General features: G+C 45.6%; 1 protein-coding gene across 2 annotated transcripts in view; it reads left to right on the forward strand.

Annotated features, from left to right (window-relative positions):
• The window catches only part of Mylk3 (myosin light chain kinase 3), a 48165-nt gene extending 24152 nt beyond the window's left edge, over positions 1 to 24013 (forward strand). For both annotated transcript variants that reach the window (XM_057754035.1, XM_057754034.1), the window contains exons 4-13: positions 1063 to 1505; positions 3047 to 3152; positions 3626 to 3719; positions 4896 to 5005; positions 5929 to 6070; positions 8462 to 8532; positions 15934 to 16062; positions 19873 to 20025; positions 21792 to 21924; positions 23394 to 24013. In XM_057754035.1, coding sequence (XP_057610018.1) covers positions 1063 to 1505; positions 3047 to 3152; positions 3626 to 3719; positions 4896 to 5005; positions 5929 to 6070; positions 8462 to 8532; positions 15934 to 16062; positions 19873 to 20025; positions 21792 to 21924; positions 23394 to 23453 — 1441 coding nt within the window. In that variant the 3' untranslated portion in view covers positions 23454 to 24013. The remainder of the gene's footprint in view (positions 1 to 1062; positions 1506 to 3046; positions 3153 to 3625; positions 3720 to 4895; positions 5006 to 5928; positions 6071 to 8461; positions 8533 to 15933; positions 16063 to 19872; positions 20026 to 21791; positions 21925 to 23393) is intronic.
• Positions 24014 to 24218: the final 205 nt, after the last annotated feature.

Consider the following 24218-nt stretch of genomic DNA (forward strand, 5'->3'; position numbering starts at 1 on the left):
CAGAAGAGGGCACCAGACCTCATTACAGATGGTTGTGAGCCACCATGTGGTTGCTGGGAATTGAACTCAGGACCTTTGGAAGAGCAGGCAATGCTCTTAACCTCTGAGCCATCTCTCCAGCCCCCACAAACTCAAATTTTTATCTTCGGGCTGGAGATGGCTCAGAGGTTAAGAGCACTGACTGCTCTTCCAAAGTTCCTGAGTTCAAGTCCCAGCAACGGCATGGTGGCTCACAACCATCTGTAATGAGATCTGGTGCCCTCTTCTGGCCTACAGGCATACATGCAGACAGAACACTGTATACATAATAAATAAATAAATCTTTAAAAAATTTTATCTTCCATAGCACATTAAAGATTATTAGTGAGGGGGAAATCATGTAACTACATTTTAATTAAATAAAAATAAGGCAATCAGGCCTAGTGTTGTACAAATGATGGCTAGAAAATATAGTTTAGTATTCTTGTTATCACAAATACTATAATATGAATGCTATTGAGGAAATTTTGTCATTTGTATTTGTAAATCTCCTAAGTATTTGTTTTATTTTTTTACTAGCACTTTTAAGATCTCAACAAACCACCATAAGGTATATATGCACAGGGCCTAGATCAGCCCATACAAGCTCCCTGATTGCCCCTCCAGTCTCTACGAGTCCCTAGGGACCCTGGTTAGATTCTATGGGCCATGTTATTGTGGTGTCCTTGACCGCTCTGACTTCTCCAACCTTTCCTCCCCCTCTTCTGTGGGACTCCCTGAGCTTTGCTGTGCGTCTCTGCTTCTCAACTACCCTTCTTCCATAGCCCAGGCCCCTCTATCTAGGGAGGTAGGCTAGGACCTCCTGCATCAATGAGCAATTAAGAAAATGCTTCATAGACATGGCCACAGGCCAGTCCAATTGGGTCAGTTCTTCCATTGGGGTTTCCTGTTTTCAGGTGACTCTAGGTTTGTGTCAAGTTGACAGCTGAAGCTAACTAGGACACTAAGCAGGGCTCTACCGCTGAGCTGCATCCCTGGAACGTCCTTGTTTCGAACCTCAGGGCCATATTTCTCTCTGCCCAGGATCTCTATCCATGTACAAGAGATGGCTGCTCCTGGGGAGATGCTTGAGACCCAGAGGGGCAGTCCCATGGCCTCTGCAGAAACTCCAGCGGTTACCCAGCCTGACAAGCAGGCCCCACATCCCAAAGGCCCTGGAACTGCGTTGCAAGACCAGATCCCTAAAGGAGCCAGTCCATTTCTACCACTACCAAAGAGGAAGTGCAGCAATGGAGGAGCAAGTGCAGAGGAGGAGGCGGGGCCTGGGGCTGAGCCTCTCAGAGGACCAAACTTGGCCACAAGGGACTGGGGAGATGAGATTGTTGGGACCACGGATCTGCTGCAAGAAACAGACCCAGGAGCAGGAAAGCCTGAGTCTGGGAAGGACCCTGCAGCCAAGGGCTCAGGGGGAACTGAGGTTGGAAGTAGGATGCCTACTGCTGCGGAGGCTGCCATCATGGTTCTGGGTAAGTGAGGCTGTGATCCAGCTCATCACGGCCTTGAGGTGAGTGACTGGGAGCCTTCCTTCACCTTCCATAGATTATGTGGTTCTGAGGAAGCCTAAGTCTCTGGATAGTTAAGTCCTGGTACTAGAGTCCAAGATACAGAAATGTGGAAGGATTAGACTTGGGTCTTTGATGGTTGGGAAGTGGGAACCTCTGTGGCCCAACTGGGTAGACGTCTCAAAGCAGCTCCTCTCCCTGAGGGTTCTACTACTAGCATCGTTCTAAATGAGGACAGGTGAGCATGAGAATGCAGGAGGGCTAGGAATGGAGTTCAGTTGCTAGAGTGTTTGCCTAGCATAGAGCTGGAGCTGAGGCTTTGATTCCCAACACCGCAGAAAACCAAATGTGGTGTTGCGCATCTTTAATCCAAGCTCGTGGGAGATGGAGGCAGGAGGATAAGTTCGAGGTCATCCATTGCTATGTGATGAGTTTGAGGTCAACCTAGATTATATGTTCTCCCCTCAGAGATGGGGTGGAGAAGAAAAACGAAAAGACACTCACTGATATGTGTAAGACCGCCATTTGCAATAGCGACGAAGTGTTGAGAATGACCCACTTGTCAACCCAGATGGGTAGCAGGCATCTCTGTGTTCTTCTGCTACGAAGAACTTCAGCACCAATGGTTTGGGAGTCTCCCATCTGGTGAGAGAATTGTCTGTGGAGCACCCTCTGCACTCAGGGAGCACGCAGGATGCTCCCAGGACAAGCGTGAACAAATGATGACCCAGTCATTTGTGCGAAAACACTTTGTAGCATCATGACTGTTGCATGTTTTCCTTTTCTTTAAAATATAATTTCACATGATATTTCTAGGTATTCATATTAACCAATTAAAATGAAATCGTAGGGCCATTTTCATCTGGTAAAGGCATTTGTTGCCAAGCCCTGAGTTCAGTTCCTGGGACCCATATGGTGAAAACTGAATCAACTCCTGAAAATTATCCTTTGACCTCCACATGTATATGACATGGTGTGTACATACACACACACACACACACAGAGTAATAAAATTAAAAAGAAAAAAATGCAATCGTAAATGCCTGTCTTCTGAGTTTCCAAGTGCTGGCTGCCCTTTGCTTCCCTTCTAGATCTATTATCCCTCCTCACCAGCCCATGCTCTAGGAGAAGTTCCCCACGGGCTCCCCCCACGGGCTCTCTTGCCCTCTGGGATCTAGTTGAGACCAGCTATCAGGGGGCCAAGGCTGAGTGGTGAGGATGGTGTGCTTGTTTTTCTAACAGTCTCCTCTCTACGCTCCCCTGACTGTCTTGCACACATTCGTTGCCTTTGAACACAGTCGCCTCATGCAAACCTGCTCACTGATGCAGTGAGCTCGGCTTCCTCTCCTGACAAATGGGGTTGACTCTAGAGTCAGGGCTCCCACATGCTGGGAATGTAAGAAGGGCGGTGGTCTTGGCACCTGGCAATCCAGGTGACGCTTAGTGGGTTTAGTAGGGGAGACGACTGGTTGGAGACTCATGGGTGCTTTGTCGTCTCTCTACAGACGACAGTGCAGCACCCCCAGCCCCCTTTGAACACCGGGTAGTGAATGTCAAGGACACCTTGGTCTCAGCAGGCTACACAGTGTCCCAACATGAAGTCTTGGGAGGGTAAGTACAGCATCCACCTGGGTGAGGGGCAGGGACTGGAACACAGAGGCTGACCACATAGAGAAAGAACAGGGGTCTCCCTGGGATGCAGGCAACTGCACACACGAGAGAGGAGAGGTGTAGGAGGCCCTCAAAGTAGGGCGTGGGAAACCCTCCTGAGGTAGCAGGGGTGCCAGGAGTGGGTGTGGTCAGGAGGCTGGCAGGACGTGAGTGAGTAGCAGATATTCCCCTGTGCAGACTAGCCTGTAACAAGGTCAGGAGGTTTCCCCTTCGACTGTAGAGCAGACCGCACGACTGTGGGTGGTGAAGAAGTGATTTTCTCGACTCAGGGTTAGCCCAGGGTGAGCGATGACAAAGACAACAGCCTGTGCTGTAGGACAGCCTGCATGGGGTGTGTGAGGAGAGGAACGGTGGCCTCGTGAGTTGGTGAGGTCTGCATGTTCTCCTCTTACCGTGTCCCTCTGCCTCTGTAGGGGCCGGTTTGGCCAGGTGCACAGGTGTACAGAGAGGTCCACAGGCCTTGCACTCGCAGCCAAGATCATCAAAGTGAAGAGCATCAAAGACCGGGTAAGACATCTGCCCTGGGCCAGCCAGATCCTTCTAGCCAAGACCTAGAATCTTTTGTTTCCTAGCACCTGCTCCAGCCCCCTCCGTGCCAAGCAGGAACGTGGTGTATTCCTCCCTCTCTACCTGGACTCACACCGCTCACTGAGTCACCCACGTTCCTTACTCCAGACCCCATTTCTGTAGATAGCCTGGCACGGCTCTGCCAACATGCTTGCAGGATCTTGGGTACCAAGGGCTTTTCCTTCTGGGGCCTCCAGTCTGTGAGAAGAACAGGTGTCTCTGAGGTGATGAGTGGGTGTCTGTGAGATGAGGGGGTGTCTGTGAGATGAGGGGGTGTCTGTGAGACAAGGGGGTGTCTGTGAGACAAGCGGGTGTCTGTGAGATGAGGGGGTGTCTGTGAGGCGAGCGGGTGTCTGTGAGGCGAGCGGGTGTCTGTGAGGCGAGCGGGTGTCTGTGAGGCGAGGGGGTGTCTGTGAGACGAGGGGGTGTCTGTGAGACGAGGGGGTGTCTGTGAGATGAGGGGGTGTCTGTGAGGCGAGCGGGTGTCTGTGAGGCGAGTGGGTGTCTGTGAGATGAGGGGGTGTCTGTGAGATGAGGGGGTGTCTGTGAGATGAGGGGGTGTCTGTGAGGCGAGGGGGTGTCTGTGAGACGAGCGGGTGTCTGTGAGGCGAGCGGGTGTCTGTGAGGCGAGCGGGTGTCTGTGAGGCGAGCGGGTGTCTGTGAGGCGAGCGGGTGTCTGTGAGGCGAGCGGGTGTCTGTGAGGCGAGCGGGTGTCTGTGAGATGAGGGGGTGTCTGTGAGGCGAGCGGGTGTCTGTGAGGCGAGCGGGTGTCTGAGATGAGCGGGTGTCTGTGATGTGATGACTGGTGGATGGAATCAAGGTTCTTTCTGTTATAGGAACACAGTCTGGGTGATGAGTCAAGGAGAGCTGGTGTGGCAGCAGCATAAAATGTGTGTGTACGTGTGAATGAGTCTGTGAGTGTATATATGTAGGAATGTGTGTATGTGTGTGCGTGAATGTGTATATGCATGTGTGACTGTGTGCATGTGTGTGTGATTGTATGTGTGTGTGTGTGTGCGCACATTTGGGCGTGTCCACCTCATACATCTTGGGAGATACTAGTGGTTTCATTCCTGATCTATTTTCTTGAAAACCATTTTTCTCTGGTCCCACCAGGAGGATGTCAAGAATGAGATCAACATCATGAACCAGCTGAGCCACGTGAACTTGATCCAACTCTATGACGCTTTTGAGAGCAAGAACAGCTTCACCCTGATCATGGAGTAGTGAGTATCTCAGAAGTGGTGGCTTCCTTCCGGGCCTTGCGGCAGAGCCTGAGAGCCTTCAGTCTAGGCAAGCTCCCCTCTTTGCTCTCACAGGCACCCCCAGACACATGCCACATGCCCTGGTTCTGTGCTTTGAACCAGAGAGTGGAAGTTGGAGGACGAAGTCCTTTTGTCTCAAACCAGTGGCCAGCATATCTGGTCTAATCTGTAGACATTATGCCAGTTTGGCCTAAACAACTTTTAGTGATTTTGTATGATAGATTAATGGTTGGAAATTGGAAAATGTAGACAGAAATTGGGAAATCTTTTTATCCAGCTTTCATGAAAATATAAAGAATATAGTTTACATTGGAACCAAACCTATATCTGTAGAGGTGTACTACAGCTCTGTCTGTGTGTGGGTGTACTGCAGCTCTGTCTGTGTGTGGGGGTGTACTGCAACTCTCTCCATGTGTGGGTGTATTGTAGATCACTGTGTGTAGTGTGTGCTACAGCTCACTCTGTGTGTCAAGGTATACTGCAACTCATGGTCCTTAACTCTTGACTATTTTTTCCTCTGCCTCTCAAGGACTGGGATCACTGCTGGGGGTCACCACGCCAGGACTGGGATCATAGCTGGGGGTCACCACCCCAGGCTTCACTTGGGCTTCTTGCCATGTGGGTGCATTTGGCACTGCCAAGCAGCTGAATTTGCAACCCTAATTTAGATATCCCTAATTTAGAGGTTCTAGGTAAACCTCCTGTGGGGAATATGCCAGAACAAAGGACCCAACCAAACCCCACGTAGCAGTACCAGGAGCCTTTGTAAGCCGCCTTGGGCCTTCCGCGGGCTATACCCGACTTCTGCACACCTAGACTGGCTGCTCGCAGGACCTCTGAGAGCTTCGCTCGGTTTGACACCTGCTTCTACTTTTCTCCGGCAGTGTGGATGGAGGTGAGCTCTTTGACCGGATCACGGATGAGAAGTACCACCTGACTGAACTGGATGTGGTCCTGTTCACGAAGCAGATCTGCGAGGGTGTGCATTACCTGCACCAGCACTATATCCTGCACCTGGACCTCAAGGTCAGTGCTGGGCCTCGGCAGGCGCCTTCTGAGCATCTGCGCCCAGCTCACTGGGGTCTCTGGGGCTTCCCCTCCTGGCTCTGCCATTTACTAGTTCTGGTATCTGCAACAGACCTGTTATTTTGCCTCTATTCTTTGTATGTGACATGTAGACAATTGTGCCTCTTTAAGTGTTGCTTGAGTATTAAATAACACAGTAGCCTTTTTCTTTAGCAATGTCTTAAAATTATTATTTTTTTAGTCTGGAGATATGACTCAGCAGTTAAAAGCACTTGCTGCTCTTCTCAAGGATCTGAGTCCAGTTCTCAGCATCTACACTGGGTAACTCACAACTGTCTATAACTCCAGGGGGTTTGCTACCCTCCTCTGGCTTCCACAGGCACCCACAAACATATGGCATGCACTCATATAGACACACCCACATAAATAAAAATAAATATTTAAAATTCTTTTTTTTTTTTTAAATAACCTCAAGGGGTGGGCCTGTGAGATGGCTTGGCAGAAATGCTGCCAAGCTTGATGACCTGAGTTTGACCCCTGGGTTCTATACAGCTCAGATCCCAGTACCTGTGTAAGGAGCATCATGGGGAGGGGTGTCCTGCCTCTGCGATCCCACTAGAGACAGAAAATATGGGGCCTGAGCTCAGATTCCACTGCCCGTGTGAAGAGCATCATGGGGGATCCTGCCTCTGTGATCCCACTAGAGACAGAGATTCTGGGGCCAGACAGTTTTCCCAATAGGAGATCTCCAGGTTCAGTGAAAAACCCTATCTCAGAAATAAGGTGAAGCCAGGCGATGATGGCGCACGCCTCTAATCCCAGCACTTGGAGGCAGAGGTAGGCAGGTCTCTGTGAGTTCGAGGCCAGCCTGGTCTACAGGAACTAGTTTCAGGATGGGCTCCAAAGCTACGGAGAAACCCTGTCTCAAAAAACAAAAACACAAAAGGTGAAGAGCAGGTAGTGGACACTCAGTGTTGACCTCTAGCTGTTACACATACAATGATGCATGCTTACACACAGATATGTACATACATGCATGCATCACACATACAAACATACATGCATTACACACAGTTTTAAAGGGGATATATACTTGTGGAAACAAATATGGGCAATATAAAAGTGTGTAAAATACATTTTTCCCAACTAGTTTTCATGAACAGAGGACTTCTTCATGAGTGACTTAGCATCACACAGGAATATCTAAAAAGGGGTCATAAGATGCATCCTTGTTTACATTGTGTGTGTGTGTGTGTGTGTGTGTAGTGTATTGTGTGTGTGCCCTCACAGGTGTACATATCCCATGATGCCCTCACAGGTGTACATATCCCATGATGCACATGTGCCACAATACATTATGTAGAAGTCAGTGAGGAACTCACAGGAGTTGGTCCTGGCCTCCACCATGTAGTTTCCGGGTCAAAGCTGGTCATCAGGCTGGGTGGCATGCAACTTGACCAGCTGGGCCATTTTAGTAGGCTTGTATCTTATTTCTAAGCAGCAATTGTAGACATCTTTTCTTATGGTTTTAAAGAACCATCTGAAATTTCATTGAATGAACACATTACACTTTTCTCTGTCTCCTAGGAGAATCTCTGGCTGTCATGTATGTTCAATCTCAGGCATAGTTTCTGGCAGGCAGAGAGAACATATGGTCCTTTCTGAGATTTCTTAGGCTATTCCCACAAGGGGGTGCCTTTTGATCACCTGTTTCAGAAGGGGCTTGCATTTCTATGACTCCCTTTCAGATGAGAAGCAGGGTGCTTGTACCTGTTGGGGTGCGGGCCACTGTTTCTGACCACTTTTCTTGACTGACATCAGACTATAAGGCAAGCACTCAGAAAGATATTGGGTAGGGCAGGGACCCGGCTTTGACTGTTACGAGAGCCAATTTCAAGGCTTTAGACCAGATGGTCTGCAGGATAAGCAATTGGGGAAAACCTGGGACTCTTATCTGCACTTCTGGATCAAGAACGGGCCTTTGGGGAAAGAGTCCTCAAAGCTTGGAACTCTGATCTGAGATTTGGATGGAAAAGCAGTCCTTTGGAGGGGGGCGGATTCCTATAGCTCTGTAGAAGAGAAACAGCGTTTCCTGAGGCAGTACAGTTGTGAGTTGTCCAACATGGGTGTGAGGTACTGAACTCAGATCCTCTGCAAGAGCAGCAAAGCTCTTAACCTCTAAGCCATTTCTCCAACCCCATACCACAACTGTTTCATTAGTGCGGCTCATTTATCTTTATTGTCTGTCTAGCCCCATACGACTACCCTAAGCCATTTACTTCCCTTAGATTCTGGGGAAACGAGGGCTATGGACATAAGTGTGGGAGCTGTAGGCTTCCTTAGCCAGGGGTAATAGGGATAAAATATCTTGCCCTTCCTTCTCTCTTCCAGCCAGAGAACATACTGTGTGTCAACCAGACAGGACATCAGATTAAGATCATCGACTTTGGGCTGGCTAGAAGGTAAGGCTCCTGATACGCTGACAAAATTCCTTCTTCAGTGGCACCTACAGCTCTCTGGACTGGAGATCTAGCCATTTTTGAGCGTGGGGATGAATGCAAGAGAGCTCTTGCTTAGAGACTGGTGGCCTTTGGCTTGTCGTTAAGGCAGTGGGTTGTAGTACAGGCTCCGTTTGCTCCAAAAGATCACAGAGTTAACTATACTTTGAACCACCTGTCTGAGCAGAGGAATAGGGTTACAGGGAACTGCTGGACAGGGTTCAAGGCAGACTAACTTCCATCAGTTCTCCCTTCTGCCAGGGGCCATGCTAGGTAATCCATCCACCACCATCCTTGCACTCTGAGAAATCTCTAGTTTACATATGAAAACACATGTGTCACAGAACAGGGTGGTGCTCTGATAAGTGGATTTGTAGCCACTGATGACTAGATTAGAATTTAGTACAGTGGGAGGCTGGAGAGATGGCTCAGCACTTAAGAGCACTGGTTGCTCTTCTAAAGGAGCCGGGTTCGATTTCCAGCACCCGTAACTGTCTGTAGTTCCAGGGGATCTAGCCTCCTCACACAGTCATACATACCTGTACATAAAAAGAAAAATAAATCTTTATTGGGTGGTGGTGGCACACGCCTTTAATCCTAGCACTCGGGAGGTAGAGGCAGGAGGATCTATGTGAGTTTGAGTTAGAGGCCAGCCTGTAGATCAGCTACAGAGGGAGTTCCAGAACAGGCTTTGAAGCTATACAGAGAAACACTATCTCGAAAAACAAAACAAAAAAATCTTTAAAAAATTAAAAATAAGAATTTAGTATAGTGGTGACATAATGCCATTCTTGCCCCTATGGAGATCGCCCTCAGATCGTGAGGGCTAAATGGGTTCTTATATGCACTTACTAGTGTGAACTCTATCAAGTCCTCAAATTTCAGTACATTAAGTGGATTGCATAAAATTAAAAATTTTTGTTGCATTTATTTATGTGGGAGCAGGGAGGCACAGTGCATGCTGCAGACGCTGTGTGGAGGTCAGAGGGCGGCTTCTAGGAGTTGGTTCTTTCCTCCCTACAAATGGGTCCTAGGAGCTGAGCTCAGGGCATCAGGCTTGGCAGCGAGCACATTTACCCAGAGTATCTCACTGGCTCTTATATATAATTGAAAGAATATTCATTTATTCTTATTTTATGTGTATGGGTGTTTTGCCTGCATGTGTATCTGCACAGCATGTGTGGAATGCCCACAGAGGTCAGAAGAGCATGTCAGATCCCCTGGAACTGGAGGTACATATAGTTGTGAATCTCCATATGTGTGCTGGGAACTAAACCTAGGACCTCTGAAGGAGCAGTCAGTGCTATTAACCACCTAGTCATTTCTCTAGTCCTCCTTGTACATATTTTTAAAAATATCTTAAAGACCCTTAAAGTTCATAGAGCCTAATATGGACACAGTTTTACTTCTCAGTCTCGACAGTTCCACGCCCACGACTGGCACAGCTGACAGCATGACTTCCCAGAAGAGGCTGCAGCAGACCCGTGGTGTTTAGGAAGGCTTCCCACCAAATCTCCAGTCTCAACTAGGATGCTAACTAAAGTTGTATGTCCATCCTCCAAGCTTCCCTCCAATTTTTTTCCTCCAAGAATGAGTCTTCTTTGGGAATCACATATTTTCTGCATAGTTTCGAATATAGTAGCTGTCTTGCTTAGGGTTTCTTTTTTGTGTGTGAAACTTTTTTTTAAAAATATATATATGTTATTTATTGATTTTTTTTAATGAGCTCAACATTTTTCTCTGCTCCCCTCCCTGCCTCTCCCCTCCTCTTCAACCCTCTGCCAAGTCCCAATTTACTCAGGAGATCTTGTCTTTTTCTACTTCCCATGTAGATTAGATCCATGTATGTCTCTCTTAGGGTCCTCATTGTTGTCTAGGTTCTCTGGGATCGTGAATTGTAGGCTGGTTTTCTTTGCTTTATGTTCAAAACCCACTTATGAGTGACTACATGTGATGATTGTCTTTCTGGATCTGGGTTACCTCATTCAAAATGATGTTTTCTAGCTCCATCCATTTGCCTGCAAATTTCAAGATTGTTATTTTTTTCTGCTGTGTAGTAGTACTCCATTGTAAATGTACCACATTTTCCTTATACATTCTTCAGCTGAGGGGCATTTAGATTATTTCCACGTTCTGGCTATGAGAAACAATGCTGCTATGAACATAGTTGAACACATGTCTTTGTGTCATGATTGAGCATCCTTTGGATATATACCCATTACTGGGTCTTGAGGAAGGTTGTTTCCTAATTTTCTGAGAAATTGCCACACTGATATCCAAAGGGGCTGTACCAGCTTGCACTCCCACCAGCAATGGAGGAGTTTACCCTTTACCCCACATCCTCTCCAGCATAAGTTGTCACCAGTGTTTTTGATCTTGGCCATTTTTACAGGTATAAGATGGAATCTCAGAGTTGTTTTGATTTGCATTTCTCTGATGACTAAGGATGTTGAACATTTCCTTAATTGTCCTTCAGCCATTTTAAATTTCTCTGTTGAGAGTTCTCTATTTAGGTCTGTACTCCATTTTTTATTGGATTATATGATCTTTTGGTGTCCAATTTCTTGAGCTTTTTGTATATTTTGATGATCAGACTTCTGTCTGATGTAGGGTTAGTGAAGATCTTTTCCCATTCTGTAGGCTGTTTTGTCTTGTTGACTGTGTCCTTTCTTTTACAGAACCTTTTCAGTTTCAGGAGGTTCCATTTATTAACTGTTTCTCTCAGTGTCTATGCTACTGGGGTTATATTTGGGAAGTGGTCTCCTGTGCCAGTGCGTTCAAGTGTACTTCCCACTTTTTCTTCTATGAGGCTCAGTGTGGCTGGCTTTATGTTGAGGTCTTTGATCCATTTAAACTTGAGTCTTATGCATGGTGATAGATATGGATTTATTTTCATTCTTCTATAGATAGATATGTTGATATCTAGTTATGCTAGCACCATTTGTTAAATATGCTTTCTTTTTTACATTTGATATTTTTTGCTTCTTTGTCAAAAATCAGGTACTTGAAAGTGTGTGGATTAATATCTGAGTCTTTGATTTGGTTCCATTGGTTCTCCTGTCTGTTTTTATTTCAATACCAGGTTGTTTTTAGTACTGTAGCTCTGTAGTAGCGTTTGAAGTCAGCGATTGTGATACCTCCAGAAATTCTTTTATTTTACGGTATTGTTTTGGCTATCCTGGGTTTTTTGCTTTTCCATATGAAGTTGAGTACCATTCTTTCAGGTATTTGAAGAATTTTGCTGGGATTTTGATGGGCATTGCATTGAATCTGTAGGTTGCTTTTGGTAAGATTGTCATTTTTGCTACCTACCCAAGAGCGTGCTCCCATCAGAGCATCCCATCGGAGGTCCTTTACACTTTCTGGTGTCTTCTTCAATTTCTTTCTTCAAAGATTTAAAGTTCCTGTCATACAAATCTTCCACTTGTTTCGTTAGAATTATTCCAAGATATTTTATGCTATTTGTGGCTATTGTGAAGGGTGATGTTTCTCTGATTTCTTTCTCAGCCCATTTATCATCTGTGTAAAGGAGGGCTATTGATTTTTTGAGTTAATCTTGTATCCTGCTACATTACTGAAAGTGTTTATGAGTTGTAGAAGTTCCTTGGCAGAATTTTGGGGGTCGCTTATGTAAACTATCATATCATCAGCAAATAGTGAGAGTTTGACTTCTTCTTTTCCGATTTGTATCTCTTTGATCTCCTTTTATTGTCTTATTGCTCTAGCTAGGACCTCAAGAACTATATTGGATAGACATGGAGGGAGTGAACAGCCTTGTCTTGTTCCTCGAAGGGCCTAGATTCATGCCCAGACCCACAGTAGTTTCTGGGTCTGGTCCACTGGCTCAGCAGTTGCTTCCTTGTACCTGCTCCTGTGGAGTTTGCTGCCTCAGGCCTGCTCTGGCCTAGGTTGCTGGTTCAGACCTGTTTTTGTAAATGTCCCTGGTTTGGACCCACTCCTGCAGAGGTCCTTGGCTTGGGGTTGGTTCTGCAAAGGTCTCTGGCTCTGATCTACTCCCTTGGAGGTCCCAGACTCAGGTGTTCCTTGACCCGCAGAGGCCCTATTCAGGCCTACTTCCTCAGAGGTCCCAGACTCATGCCCAGACCTGCACGGGTCCTGGCTCAGGTCTACTCCCTTGAAGGTCCCAGATTCATGCCTGGACCCACAGCAGTCTCTGGCTCTTGCCCACTTGCTCAGCAGTTGATCCCCTGTACCTGCTCCTGTGGAGCTTGCTGTCTCAGGCCTGCTCTGGCCTAGGTCTCTGCCTCTTACTTAGGGTTTCTATTGCTGTGAAGAGACACCATGACCATGGCAACTCCTATAAGGAAAATATTTAATTGAGGTGGCTTGCTTATGGTTTCAGAAGTTCAGTCCATTTTCCTCATGGCACAGGCAGACACGGTGCTGGAGAAGTAGCCGAGAGTCCTACATCTTGTAGGCAACAGGAAATGGTCTCTGATGCCTCAAACTCGTTCTACAGTGAGGATGACCTTGACCTTTAAGTCTTGATCTTCCGACTTCCACCTCTTTAGTGGTGGGATTATAGCCAGTGCCACTCTTAGCTTTGTTTATCGGTTTGTTATTGAGACAAGGTCTTACTATGCAGCTCTTGGCTGCCTCAAACTTGTGATCTCCTTCCTCACCCTCCTGAGTGCTAAGATTGTGTGTGTGTGTGTGTGTGTGTGTGTGTGGCCAGATTTTCTGTCATCTTCATGGCTGTTTTCCACGGGAGCTGTCTTTGTGGTTTCCAAGCTGCTAAGTGTCTCCCCACACCCTTTCCCCATCATCCACCAGAGGCAGAGCTACTCACCTGCAGTTAGCCTCTGGCTTCTGCCCCTGCTTCCAGGAAGCATCCTGAAGTATCAGTCTTTTGGGGTCACCCCTCCACTGTTTGAAGTGTTACCTATTTGCAGGAATGAAAGATACATTTTGTTGCCCCACATGCTGTTTCTATAACAGAAGATTGTCACCCTACCACCTTCAGTGAACAATATAACCCCTCTATGCACCTCACCTTCTATCTGTAATAGAAAACCTGCTTCATAGATTCCTAAATAATGTCTTCTAAAGTTGGGGTTATTTTGCACATACGTGTGTGTCTTTTACAAGAGAGTGATGCTTTTCAAACTATTTCTCTTTTTTTCCTTCTTCTTCTTCTTCTTCTTCTTCTTCTTCTTCTTCTTCTTCTTCTTCTTCTTCTTCTTCTTCTTTTTCTTTTGGTTTTTCGAGACAGGGCTTCTCTCTCTATTTCTCATTATCACCATTTGCCTCCAGCAGGCCTTTTTAGACTTTTCCCATAATCATTGTCCACCACTCAGTGGAGTGGGATGCCGTAGAAGCACTGCGTATCTGTGGTTGTCCTGTGGCCCCTGGCAAAGCCATAATAGAAAAATGTTTTTGATGCCCCAAAGCCCTCTTTTCTGGATCCTTGTGGCATAATATTGTACTTATTGTACAGCACATGCAAAACCAGCAGGACACACTGGAATGCCAGTTGACATATGTCACTCACAGTGACATACTGAATAAGAGCAACAAGAAGCTAGATGCTCCACTAGAAGCTCCTGGGATGAGCTTGCCATGGGCAGGGACTGGTATGCTGGCGAATATTCAATGACCAGCTCAGAAGAGGAGGGAAGTGGGGACACAGGTTGATTTGTGATATTTTCCAGTTTTTACAAATTGATGAATATAATTAGCTTTGGTGCTCTCCCGAGAGCCAGAGCCATTGTGAGCAGGAGCTGCAGAGGGGAATAAGGGGGGGTGGAGGGGAGGGCAGGGATGGCACTAGTTATGGCCTGAGGATGGATGTGTGAGTGTGAGCAGAACAAGCTACGGAGAGCACAGTAGGGGATGAATGCACTCAAGAAGAATCCTGAATGTTAGGCTCAAAAGCTTGAATGTTACTGACAGGCCACTGAATCTTACCACTCAGTGACTTCATTTTGGTCCATTGAAACTACCCTGGGAAAACCAGTATTTACATCACCCAAACTGTACCGCAAATCAAGTCTTAAAAAAACATAGACAACTAATTTTGAACATTTACCTACACACCACTACTTGAGATCATTAAGCTGGCTCAGTTTAGTTAGTGTTACATTTTATCTAATTGCATATGTGTGTGTGTGTGTTTTGCCTGTATGTATGTCTATGCACACATGAACAGTGTCTACATAGGCCAGAAGAAGGCACTGGATCCCCCAGAATTGGAGTTACAAATGGTTGTGAGCCACCATATGGGTTCTGGGCATCTAGGTGTTCTGCAAACACTAACCACTGAGCCATCTCTCCAGCCCCTCAGTGAGGTCAGATAAGCACTGTGTTTCTCACTCTCTTCTCATGTCTGTAACACAGGGGAAGTTACAGCCTGGCTTGGTTATTAACTCAGTGTCATTTTTACTCAAATTCCTCTGACTAAAACAATTCCGATGGCCAACCCCAGCATCAGAGGAATGCAGCAAGGTATTTCCACTTCTAGTGGAATAACTATCTCATCTCAGACACAGAGGGTGGAAAGGGGGCAGAGGAAAGGGCACACAACTGTTCCCCGGAGCCCCACTTTCAATATTTTTGAATACATGCTCAAAACATTGCTAGATCACATAATCCTATTTTTAATTTTCTGATTAGTCATCTCTCAGGATTTTGTTTTGTTGGGACAGAGCCAGTCATCCAAGCTTGCTTAAGCTCATTGTGTAACTTATCCTGGTCTCAAACTCATCTTGGTCCTCCCGTGTTCGCCACCTGGGTGTTAGAATCACAGTTTAAGACACTACACCCTGCTCACTTTTCTGTTTTCCCCAGTGTCTGCTCCATTTCCCATTCCTCACCTACACTCCATAAAGGATGGGAATTCTCTGCATTCTAGTTAACACTTGCTAGAGTCTCATTCTCTCCTCATATGTGTGTGTGTGTGTGTGTGTGTTAGCACTATAGACATTTATATAAGAGCATACGGGGGCCACGTTTTATTATTTATTTGTATTTCTCTAATGATTGCTTAGAATGACCTTTGTTTCTTTTTCTTACTATGACCCCTCTAGCATGTTGTGTAAACCAACAGAACAGTCGCTCTCCAGACGCTCTGCCCCATTTGTCTGTGCTCATTCATGTGGGTGTACACCAAGTACGATGTATTAGTCTTCTCTCATCTTCAGATTGTAAGGGGCTGGAAGGAGCGTAGCTTTCTGCTCTACCACTAACTTAAGGCTGGAAGGCATGTCTGAGGGTGTGGTTATTCCCTGGGAAACGTCCTGTGTAGTGTGAGTGTCAGGTCCATGCAACATACCTGACAGGTAGAATCCATATCTGCATCCACATGTTCTCTCCCATGGTGCATCACATTCTCTCCCTTTTCCTCAGGTACAAGCCTCGGGAGAAACTAAAGGTGAACTTTGGGACCCCAGAGTTCCTGGCCCCAGAAGTTGTTAACTATGAGTTTGTCTCCTTCCCGACAGACATGTGGAGTGTGGGAGTTATCACCTACATGCTGTGAGTACCCAGGGCCTCGTTCCGGGTGGGACTGGGGCTATCCGTCTTATGGTGGTACTTTTAGAAACAGAGAAACACAATTTGGGGAGTGTTCTCAGGACCACTCATAGAGGAACAGACTAGTGAGACTGGAGAGAGGCAGTCAGCTAAGGATGTGCTACAAATGGATCTTACTTCTACATACTGAATAAGATGAGGGCGTGACTGTTCCTAGGCATGGTTGAGGAGAAGGTTTCAGTGTAGTTATGAGGGAGAGGACATCCAGAGGCACCTGGAAGAGTCCAGACTGAACTGAGCCCTGGGGATGGGATGAAGAGTGAGAGAGGAAGAGAAGAAGGGGTGGGGGCCAGGGGACCAAGAAGCCAAGAGAGGAACCAGGAGCCAAATGCTTAGCCACAATGAATGAGAAGCTTGGGAAAGGGAATCCCAGTCCCTGGGAGGGAGAGGTTTAAGGTAGGGGGCAGGTGAGAAGTGCTATCAGGAGCCATAGGTACTGAGTGATGCTGGGAGGGATGGGAGGAGCCACAGGTGCTGAGTGATGCTGTGAGGGATGGGAGGAGCCACAGGTACTGAGTGATGCTGAGAGGGATGGGAGGACCCACAGGTACTGAGAGATGCTGGGAGGGATGGGAGGAGCCACAGTTACTGAGTGATGCTGGGAGGGATGGGAGGAACCACAGGCACTGAGTGATGCTGGGAGGGAGGACCCACAGGTACTGAGTGATGCTGGGAGGGAGGAGCCACGGGTACTGAGTGATGCTGGGAAGGATGGGAGGACCCACAGGTACTGAGAGATGCTGGGAGGGCTGTCCAGGATCCAATTTGATATGTTAAACACTTTAACTGCTATATTTATAGATCTCTGAAGAGTTTGAGGACCATTATCTATTAAGTATACTTGATATAAGCGAACTTTACTTGTTTTTAGTTACTTGCTTTTGGCTTAACCTTGGGAACATACACAGGAAGCTAAATAAAGCTCACTAAATGAATTACATTTGTACTTAGCATTACTATGAGGCTAATTCTAAGTACATGAAAGAATCTGATAATTTTTAGTAAAGTGACTGACCATTAACTTGCAAGTCTTAATTATTTTTAACAGTTTACTAGTTAGTAGTTTTTGTAAAATTAGGATTTTAGTTTTATCCCTGTTAACTCTGAACCTTAAAATTTTGAGTTGAAGATTCTTTAGTATCAAAATAAAACTTTAGACTATAAATAGAGTTCATAGAGAGACTGGGAACTTTAAATGCAATCTACAGAGGGATTGGGGTCCTTATTTTCTTGATCTTTTTATAGTACACGATTATAGAATATCACAGTTTCTTATATGGATCAGTTTATCCAAATAGCTAAGGCTTAACAAAGTTAGCAAAGGCAAGGAGACTAGACATGTATCTTCAAGTCAGTTACTGTCAACCCAAGAAGACCTTGGAAATTTATAAACCTTTTTTATCAACCATGTTATCCCTTATTTGAGTTTTCTAGAAGTCTGTTGTTGAACACAGTTAACAAAGACGTATGGAGTTAGGGCACGCAGTTCTAAGCCAGTTTCTATTAACCTGAGTAGACCTTTATAACCTTAGGAATTTATCATCAAACAAAACTCCATCCTAATTCAAGGTATTTTGGAGACCTGCTATTGCTTCCTTCATCTAAAAGGAGATACAATGATATGCAGAGGGCCTAGTAGGACTAAGAAGTTTTATGATTGTTGTTTTAGTTGGTTTATACCACGTGGTCATCTTCACCAAGATGGTGGTGAAGTTACATGGTATGTAACCTTTAACCTTAGTAAAGGTGGCTGCCAGCCATGTGGTTGCTTCCATCCTAACGAGGTCATCAGTCAAGATGGAGGCAAGCCACATGGTTGCTATTTAAAACATCTGTTTTCCTAAACAAGAGTTGAATTCAAGTTACACATACTGTAAGCAGATCCATTTTTTATAATAGTTGAATTACATATAGCAAATTAATATTAAATCTTTGTTTTAGGTTTCAAGCTAGGTTTTTTTTTTGTGTGTGTGACAGATTCTTTAACCACATGCAGTGAATTTTCAAATGCTGAGATAAAGAGTGTTTACACAATGGTCTCAGAAGATTCCTCGAGAGCAGAGTGCCGAGAAATTGTAGAGATAAAAGATTGTAAAGAGTGGAGAGTGGAGACTTTGGGGACTGAAGAGCAGGGAAAGTTTAGATCTAAGAGGTTTGGGGTCTTTTGTATGGTGGCAGAAGCTGTTGTGATCGGGGAGAATTTGAAAACCGAGTGTGCCAATTTTTGGCCATTGATTGAGCTGAACTGAGGCCAAGCCTTTTGCAGTAGGACAGTGAGGTTTAACAAAATCAGAGCCGGAGACTGAAAGGAGAAAGAGCTGAGAAATGGACTCCACCCAAGGGAGGTTCGGGGAAGCTCCAAGAGGGAGCTGAGAGCTGAGAGCAGTGTAGCCACGAGGACCAAGATCCGCAGATAGGAACTCTGCCTGAAGGAGGACTCCTAGAGGTCACAAGGGCTGCAGCTCTTCAGGGGAGGCAAGGGTGCTCCTAAAGGAGCCGAGAACAAAGGGAGCAGGGCCTCTCCACACAAACCGCGTCCCAAACACGGAGCAGCGGCATCCCTTTACATGTGATAGGGCCCCAGCAGGGTGAGAAGAGCTTCCTGGCACAGTAGACAAAGTGGGCAGCTCCAGAGTGGCACAGAGTACAAGAGATGAGAGTAGAAGAGAAAACAGCTGGAGGTGGGCAGGAGAGGCTCTGGGGGGGGGGAAGGGAGGGTTCCAGTAGAGGGAAGTGTGTAAGGGCTGCTCAAAGGGTGGGGCCCCAGAGGGTGCCGGAGGCGTCTTAGTAGAAAGACACCCATGTGGTGGGTGCTCCAGAGGACACAGGAGGCTCCAGATGCCAGAGAGAGGACACTTACCCAGTAGGTGAGGAAAGGCAGATGGCTGGAGCAGGTGGAAGAAAGAAGCTATGAGGAGTTAAGATTCTAGAATTTGGAGTCAAATGTGGTGGGTGTCAGAAGCCAGCAGAAACAAGTGATCCCTGCATACCTTGGGACAGTCAGATCAGCAGCTTGGTTTAGAGAGGCCGAGTCCCCTGGAAGGGAGCTCATAAACGCCAATCCTGTGGTTTCAGCACTAAAAGAATGAAAATGAGGACGTGACTGCTCCTCGGTTTGACTGAGGGAAAGGGTTTTATTGTAGCTAGGAGGCATCTGGAAGAGTCCAGAGTTAACTGGACCATGATGCAGGAGGCAAGAGAAGAAGGGAGGGGAAAGTTAGGTTATCTTGTCTCTCTGCCTTAGCCTGAGCATAGTAAAGCCAATATTTCATTACTTTGAAGGACAATAGTATCTATTAGCCCCTAGCTGTCCCAGAGAAATAGAAAGCTAGTTTTAAATAAATACACACACTGGGCATGGGGTGCACACCTTTAATCCCAGCACTCAGGAGGCAAAGGCATGAGGATCTCTGTGAGTTCAAGGACAGTGAGTTACAGACTAGCAAGGGTTAACTAGAAAGACACTGTCTCAAAAAACAAAAAGGACAACAAAAATAAACAGATACACACTTGACAGCTGGACACATTGTGATACACTCCACTCTCCAGATCCTTTAGAGATACGGAAAGGGTGGTACATGATAGGCTGTTCAGAATGTCCTTCCCATCTGCCTCCTTCACGTGAACACATGGAACTACAGGCAGTGGAGAAGCAATGGCAGTAGAGCTCATGACACACTGAGCGTGCGACACACTGAGCGTGCGACACACTGAGCATGTGACTCCACTCATGGTCCTTTCTCTCCTCTATAGACTCAGTGGTTTGTCCCCATTTCTAGGGGAAACAGATGCAGAGACCATGAATTTCATTGTGAACTGTAGCTGGGATTTTGATGCTGAGACCTTCAAAGGGCTGTCAGAGGACGCCAGGGACTTTGTTTCCCGGTTGCTGGTCAAAGAGAAGAGGTATTTTTAATTTCTGGTCACTCCATGACCATTATAACGGGCCCTGGTCTGTGTGCTGAGCTGGAATGCTGAATCCTTCATCCTGGGGGATTTCTTAGTCTGTTACTTGTGTGGAACATTAAAAGGGGCAGTAGCAAGACAAAGGGAATTACTATAAAAACAACTAGACAAGACAGAATCTTAGAAAGAGCTATATATTCAAGTGAGTCCTATTCCTATTCCCAAGTTATCACTTACAATAAGTTAACATTGAGATATTATATACGAGCTCTTTCTTTATCCCACCTGCCAGCTCCCAAATAATAAAACAGAGACTTAGTATTAATTATGAATGCTCGACCTTAGCTTAGGCTTGTCTCCCTAGCTCTTTAACTTAATTTAACCTGTTTCTCTTCATCTATGTTTTGCCTCAGGGTTTTTACCTTTCTTTCACTCTGTATGTTCTACTTTCTTGCTTCCCTTGTGTCTGGCTGCTCCCTGGCATCTCTCTGCTGTCTCTTGTTTTTTATTTTCTCTGTCTCCCTCTGTCTCTCTGGAACCTAGATTCTTCCTCTTACTCTCTCTGCCTGGAAGTCCCGCCTATACTTCTGGCCTAGCTATTGGCCATTTAGCTTTTTGTTAGACCAATCAGGTACCTTAGGCAGGCAAGGTAGACAAATGCAACTCATCTTTACAAAGTTAAACTAATATTCACAACAAGATGTGAAGGTGCCATCCTTCAGAATACAGGTCTGAGTGCTTCATTTCTTGGTCACAAAGGCCTCTTTAGATTTCAGCAGTGTCTTAGGGTGGTTATTGCGGTGATGAAACGCCATGCTGAAAGCAAATCTGGGGAGGAAAGGGTCTATTGCACTCACGGTTTCATATAATAGTTTGCCATCTAAAGCAGTGAGGACAGGAACTCATACAGGCTAGGAACCTGGAGGAAGGAGCTGAGGCAGAGACCATGGAGGGGTGCAGCTTACTGGCTTGCTCTGCATGGCTTTCTTAGCCTGCTTTCTTATAGAACCCAGGACCACCAGCCCAGGAATGGCACCATCTACAGTGGGCTGGGTCCTGCTGCCACCAATCACGAATCAACAAAATGTCCTATAGACTTTTCTTCAGCCACATCTTTTTTTTTAATTTTTAAAAATTATTTATTTATTTTTAATTAAAAATTTCCACCTCCTCTCCTCTTCAGCCACATCTTATGGAAGCATTTTCTCAATTGAGGTTCTCTCTTCTCAGATGACCCAACTTGTGTCAAGTTGACTTAAAATTTTTGATACTCAGACATAAAATAATTGAAAATAACCAATGACAACAAAAGTACACCCCCAGGAGAAAGGCCCAAGAGTCCAGGCTTTAGGAAAGCTCACTGCTCTCTTTGTACTGTAAAAAACCTTCTAGGTGGAAACCCCAAACTTGTAGGTTCAGATGAGCTGACTGATGCGCTAAACTCTGTCACGAGAAATGGTTTTGTTCAAGCACCACCTTCTCCCAAAAGCAATCCAAGCGGGTCTTCCTTTGCTCTGCCTTAGCTTCCCCAGCCCTTCACGGGAGGTGATTGTGAATCACTGGGACACAAGATTCCCGGAGGTCAGGAAACTTTCACTGACAACTTCCTGGCTATTGTGAGGAGTAGAAGGTCGGGTGCCTGCGTGAATCTGCCTGAGTGATGAACCTGTTCCATCGACTCAGGCTTCCTACCCAATGGAATAGACTTTTAGACAACTCTCAGAGGCGAGTACAACTCAAACTTTCTACTGCGTTTGACTCCACAGCTGCCGGATGAGCGCCACACAGTGCCTGAAACACGAGTGGTTAAACCATTTGCCTGCCAAAGCCTCAGGATCCAATGTTCGTCTCAAATCCCAATTATTGCTGCAGAAATATATGGCCCAGAGCAAATGGAAGGTATTTTGTTTTTTCCTTCAGTCAATGCCACATTTGTCTTCTGTCCTTTGAAAGAATTACAGCCAAATTTTAACTAATGCATGGATTCCTGATACGATGATTATTTAAAGGGAAAACTCTCTCATGTCGCAGATGCTAGCTGGATTACGAGATGACACAGGACTGGGCATGATGGTTGATGCCTTTAATCTCAATGAGCTGAGAGGCAAAGAAAGAGGCAGGCAGATCACTGAGTTCAAGGCTAACCTACTCTACATATCAAGTTCCAGGACAGCCAGGGCTACGAAGTGAGATCAGGTTACAAATAAACAAACAACAAACAAACAAACATGCCACAGATCAGAAATCACTGGTATAAAAATGATGTTAGCCCTTAGTTATCTGAATTCTTGAAGTACCAGGATGAAACTCAGTGCATATTCTCAGTGGCGACAGTAGGCAAGATCCTGGCTTAGCTGTGTGTAGCTAGAGGCTTGACCCTGTCACATTTCAGAGATGCGAGATGGAAAACCCATATTTTACATGTTATTCACTATGGATCCGTTTGGTCCCATCAACACAGAACCTGTCTTAACAGCAATTGTTTTCCAGGGAATTAGCTTTCCAAAATTTTGGTGTTGACTTAGAGTCCCATGGGGAGAAACAATATCAGGATTTTGTGCTTGGCTCGGCATGTGTGAGGCTCTTGGTTCAAATCTCAGCATCAAACAAACAAACAAATAAACAAGAAACCCCCACCTATATCTCCGTCAACTCAGAAACAGACAATGAAAGCAAAACCCCTTTCCTTGGATCTGGGACTTAAGCATAAATATGCACGCAGCCCTGTGAAGCAAGCATTTACCCTACTCCAGTAGTGTAGGTCAGCCTGTTTTCATTTCTGCGCCATTTGCTTCTAGTGCACAGGTTGGATTTGACGACCTGTTGGTGACTATAAGTTATAATTTGAAAACTTGTTCCAGAGAGTTCTATTTTCCACTTGGAAGGGCAGAATAACTTTCCTTCTCAGTCATGACTCAGAATGTGACTGTTGATTATTCTGGAAACTTGATCCCCCTTTGGAGCACTGGTTTTATTTATTTTTCATTTTATTGAAAATAGTTTTTTTTCCCTCACGTAATATATCCTGATTGCGGTTTCCTCTCCCTCTACTTCTCCCAGTCCCTCCCCACCTCCCCTCTCATCTGGATCCATTCCCTTTCTGTCTCATTAGAAAACAAACAGGCTTCTAAGGGATAATAATAAAATAAGATATAATAAGACAAAACAAAAACTAACACATTGGAATTGGACAAAGAAGAGAGAAGGAAAAGAACCCAAGAGAAGGCACGAGAGTCAGAGACCCACTTAGGGTACTCGTTTTTAATAAGCCCACATGCCTAAGCTTATTTTTTCATCATTTCCTCTTAAGTGTATCTAAAGATATTTCTTTGTTTCTCTTTTATCTCCTTCCCCCACTTTACTTCAAGAAACATTTCCATGTGGTGACTGCAGTCAACAGGTTAAGGAAATTTCCAACGTGTCCCTAATCTTCAATTCTGCTGCTCCCCTGGGCCCAGGAATGCTTGAGACAATGTGAGGTGGTCATATGAAGAGATTACCCAAGATTTTATGTAGCCTGGCCTTTTGCTATTATTGATTCCTCTTGGTTTGCAAAAAATGATGGAAGAAAGAAAAAGAAAAGAAGAAAAAAGAGAGAAGAAAAGGAAAAGGAAGAAAGCTAGGGAGGAAGAAAGGTTGTTGTTGCCTTCCTTGTGGATAGAAAGTGTTTGGTTTGGTTTTTTAAGCTCTAGGAATGATTCTCTGCCTTGTAAGATCACCAGGTCTGATACACTGCTTCCTGCCTAGTACCCTTTCTGTTGGTAATAAGAGAAGGCGTGCTCAGGATGGGCAGGGAAGTCTTACTTGGCTTTAGTCAAGTTTGAATTCCAGACTTGTCATGATTAAAGACCTCAGTAATGAGGAAAGTATGGATCTGGAAAGGGTTAGGGGCAAGAGTGGGGAATGAATATGATCAGAACATATTGTATGAAATCCTCAAAGAATTAATAAAATATATTTTTAAAAAGGAATCGGTAGATTTGAGCTGCTTGCACCTGGTCAGAGAAGCTCCTTTCTGCAGAGAAGCTCCTGACTCACTGCAGAGATGGTAGTGAGTGCCCAGACTGGGAACTGGGCAAAGCACAGAGCAAGTAGGCTCAGCCTCCGGGTGAGTCATCTTATTACCTCCCACCATCCAAGACTGGGGAAAGTCACAGAAGAGAGGACAGAGAGAATCTAAGAGTTGGGGAAGA

This window comes from Chionomys nivalis, chromosome 21, assembly GCF_950005125.1.
Source record: "Chionomys nivalis chromosome 21, mChiNiv1.1, whole genome shotgun sequence".
Classification (NCBI taxonomy): Eukaryota; Metazoa; Chordata; class Mammalia; order Rodentia; family Cricetidae; genus Chionomys; species Chionomys nivalis.